The sequence below is a fragment of the Lucilia cuprina genome, unplaced genomic scaffold (genome assembly GCF_022045245.1).
Source record: "Lucilia cuprina isolate Lc7/37 unplaced genomic scaffold, ASM2204524v1 Scaffold_5076, whole genome shotgun sequence".
Lineage (NCBI taxonomy): Eukaryota > Metazoa > Arthropoda > Insecta > Diptera > Calliphoridae > Lucilia > Lucilia cuprina.
The window spans coordinates 305-3,607 of NW_025810017.1; the positions used below are offsets into that span (position 1 = coordinate 305).

Here is a 3,303-nt window from a genome sequence, read left to right on the forward strand (position 1 = left end):
TGCTCTTAACTGGAGAGAGTTTTCCTTAATCAAGAGAGTAAACTTAAGTACACTCTCGAAAACAGTTATTATTTCTTGCAATGTAGCGGTATTTGTTGTTTTTATAAGTATATGTTAGATTGAGTGTGTGTGCCTAGGTAGAGAGTATTAAAGAGAATTTAACGGTTTGTTGTTGAGTGTATGAGTTTGTGTGTGTGTGTCTGCTTTAAAGGTTATCCTGTGGGAAATTTTCTTTGCAAACATTTAGTTTATTTTTAGCCGTTAACTAGTAGACTATAGACGCTTTTTATGAAAATACAAATAAAGAAAATTAGAAAAAAAAAACAAATTTCTTGTGCTGGTTAAATAAACACAGCTAACTACTAACAAACTATTTAACTTAACTGTCCCTTAAATAAAACGGTTTCTTATTTCGAATTTCTTTAAAAAAAGAAATTGTATTAAAAAAGTGTAAATTAAAAAAAATATTTTAAACAAAAAAAAGTTTTGTTTAAAGGTGACATTAAAAAAGGAAAAAATCAAAATTGATTAAACAATTGCATTAAATAAAACGTTGCCTAGGCAAATTATAGATAATTTGTTAAAGATAAACAACAGCAACAATAAAATAAATAAAAATTCAAGAGAAAAAAAAAAAAGAAAATTTTATAAAATTAGAAAAAGAAACATAAATTACAGAATAAAGTGTTTTTTATAGCAAAACAAAAGGTTTCTTTGTTAAAATAAAGCCAAAAATATGGGTTGTAATACCAGTCAGGAATTAAAAACCAAAGAAGGTTCCAACAATGCCGTTAACGGTTCGGCCCAAAATGATGATAACAACACTTGTGAACAAAACACAAACAATGAAGATGCCCAACAACAAAAGGGTGCGGTTTCCGGCGAACATCAAACCTCACAGACGAACTCAGCCTCTAACCATCAGCATTCGAAAACAAATTCACTCATTTCGAATGGTGGCGGTGATAATAGCCTTAATCACTCCTCAAAATCATCGGCCAATTCTAAACAATCCACCGTATCGCCAGCCAAGGAGAATGGTTCATTGCTAAAACAACAAATACAATCATATAATAAGGCCGAATTAACGGAATTCAATGATATCGATATGGATGGTGAAGATGAAGGTGAGTGAGTCATATTTCCTCTGCTAGGAAAAGCCACAAAAAAAAGAAATTTTCTTTTAAGAAAAATCCTTTTTTATAATTTAAGTTTTTTTTTTTAATTTTTATTTATTTAAATTATATTTATTTAATTTTTTTTAATAAAAACTGTGTTTTTTGTTTTCTAAAGGTGTGTTTTTTTAGGGAGTTTCCTTTCAAGTTTTTTGGTGTGTGTTGCAAAAAAACATTATTTTTATAGTTTTTTTCTAAAAAAAAAATCCCAATTCCTAACCGCACACACACACAGAGAAACAAACACTGTAACAAAAGTGTTTTTGCCAGTTGCTACCGTAGCTTTAGTTCGTATCCTTAAGGGATTATTTGATGATGTATTATTTAATGAGCACATTGCAAGAAACGACAAAAACGTTAAACAAAACTATGTAACATACTTTAGGGCTTTTTAATTTTCTATATTGTATTATTATTATTTTAAAAATTGCACAAAAAAAAAGCTAGAAAACCACGACCATTAAACTTCTCATTTATTAAGGAGGATTAAAATTTTATTAGATTTTTTAACAAAACCTTTCTATGTAACAATAAAACTTTTTTTAACTTTGAAAGTCTAACACAAAAAAATGCATTTTTAAGGGTTAAAAGGGGCAAAATTAACCAAACAAGTAACTTTTTAAAGAAAAAAACTAAAAAAGATCAAAATTTAAACAATAATTACACAAATTTACAAAATATATATTAAAGGACACTAGTAGACAATATTTTAAAATCAAATTTTTAGCTTTAAAACAACCAAAATCGTAATTGGTACCAAAAAAAGTACTTTTTTTAAGGAAAGGGTAAAAATGTCACTAACTAAGAAAATCTCATAAAAACAATAAGAAATTTGTAAATACACAAGTTTACAACATTTTTATAGCAATAAACAAGTTCAAAGTAAACTGAAATCGTAATTGGTATCAAAAAAAGTACTTTTTAAAAGGGAAAAAGTACAAAATCGAAAAAAATGTTTAGAAAAACTTTCAAAAAGTAAAAAATTTCAAAGTTCACAAGTAAACAACAGTGACCTAATAAAATTTTAGTTAAAAGTAGTCAGAAATCGAAATTGTTAGCAAAAAAAGTGCCTTTTAAGTTGAAATTAGTTTGAAATTAAAATTGGTAACAAAAAAGTACTTTTTTAAGACAATAGTTTTACAAATTTAGAAATTTTTATTAAAGGACACAAGTGGACAATATTTTAATATCAAATCTTTAGGTTTAAAATGGCCAAAATCGCATTTGGTACCAAAAAAGTACTTTTTTATAAGGAAAGGTAAAAGATGTCCCTAACTTAGGAAAATCTCATAAAAACAATAAGAAATTTGTAAGAACATAAGTCTGCAACAGTTCCATAATAATATAAAAGTTCAAAGTAAACTGAAATCGTAATTGGTACCAAAAAAAGTACTTTTTAAAAGGGAAAAGTGCAAAATCTAAAAAATTTACATAAATATTCCACCAAAAAGTAGAAAATTTATATGTACTTGGGTTATATCGAAATTGGTACCAAAACACAAAAGTTACAAAAGTTTTATAACACCATTTAAATTCAAACTAGTGTAAAATTGTAATTGATAACAAAAAAGAGTAGTTTTTAAAAAGGAAAAACTAAAAATCAAACTAATTTTAAGAAAATCATTTAAAAAGTTAAAAATTTCAATGTACTCAAGTAAACAACAGTGACCTTATAAAATTTTGGCAAAATACTTGTCAGAAATCGAAATTGGTACCAAAAAAAAGTACCTTTTAAAGAAAGAAATAACTTTTGAAAAGGAATTGAAGAAAATAGAACAAAAATTGGTTTAAAACTAAAGGAATTTTTAAACTAATAGTAAGGGGCACAAGTTTATCATATTATGGTACTAAAATTTTACTTTAAATTAGTGTGAAAATAAAATTTGTAACAAAAAAGTACTTTCTTTAAGGAAATAGTTAAACAAAAAGCTTACATTTGATACAAATTAATGAAATTGTTAAACTAATAATAAGGAATTCTAGATTGGAGTATTCTGCTATGAACATTTTTAACTCAAAATGGGCCAATATTGAAATAGGTACCAAAAAAGTACCTTTTTAAAAAAATTTAATTTTTTAACAAAATTTATTATAAATTGAAATAAAATTAATAAAATTTAACACCTTT

General features: G+C 25.6%; 1 protein-coding gene across 1 annotated transcript; it reads left to right on the forward strand.

Moving 5' to 3' along the window:
- Positions 1 to 251: 251 nt before the first annotated feature.
- On the forward strand, positions 252 to 1,171 carry LOC111683648 (uncharacterized protein DDB_G0288805-like). Its single transcript, XM_023445746.2, has one exon. The coding sequence runs from the start codon at positions 737 to 739 to the stop codon at positions 1,133 to 1,135; it is 399 nt and encodes a 132-aa protein (XP_023301514.2). The 5' UTR covers positions 252 to 736; the 3' UTR covers positions 1,136 to 1,171.
- Positions 1,172 to 3,303: the final 2,132 nt, after the last annotated feature.

Excerpts from the sequence above, each read along its gene's own strand:
- LOC111683648 (XM_023445746.2), top strand. The coding sequence starts at position 737 with ATGGGTTGTAATACCAGTCAGGAATTAAAAACCAAAGAAGGTTCCAAC.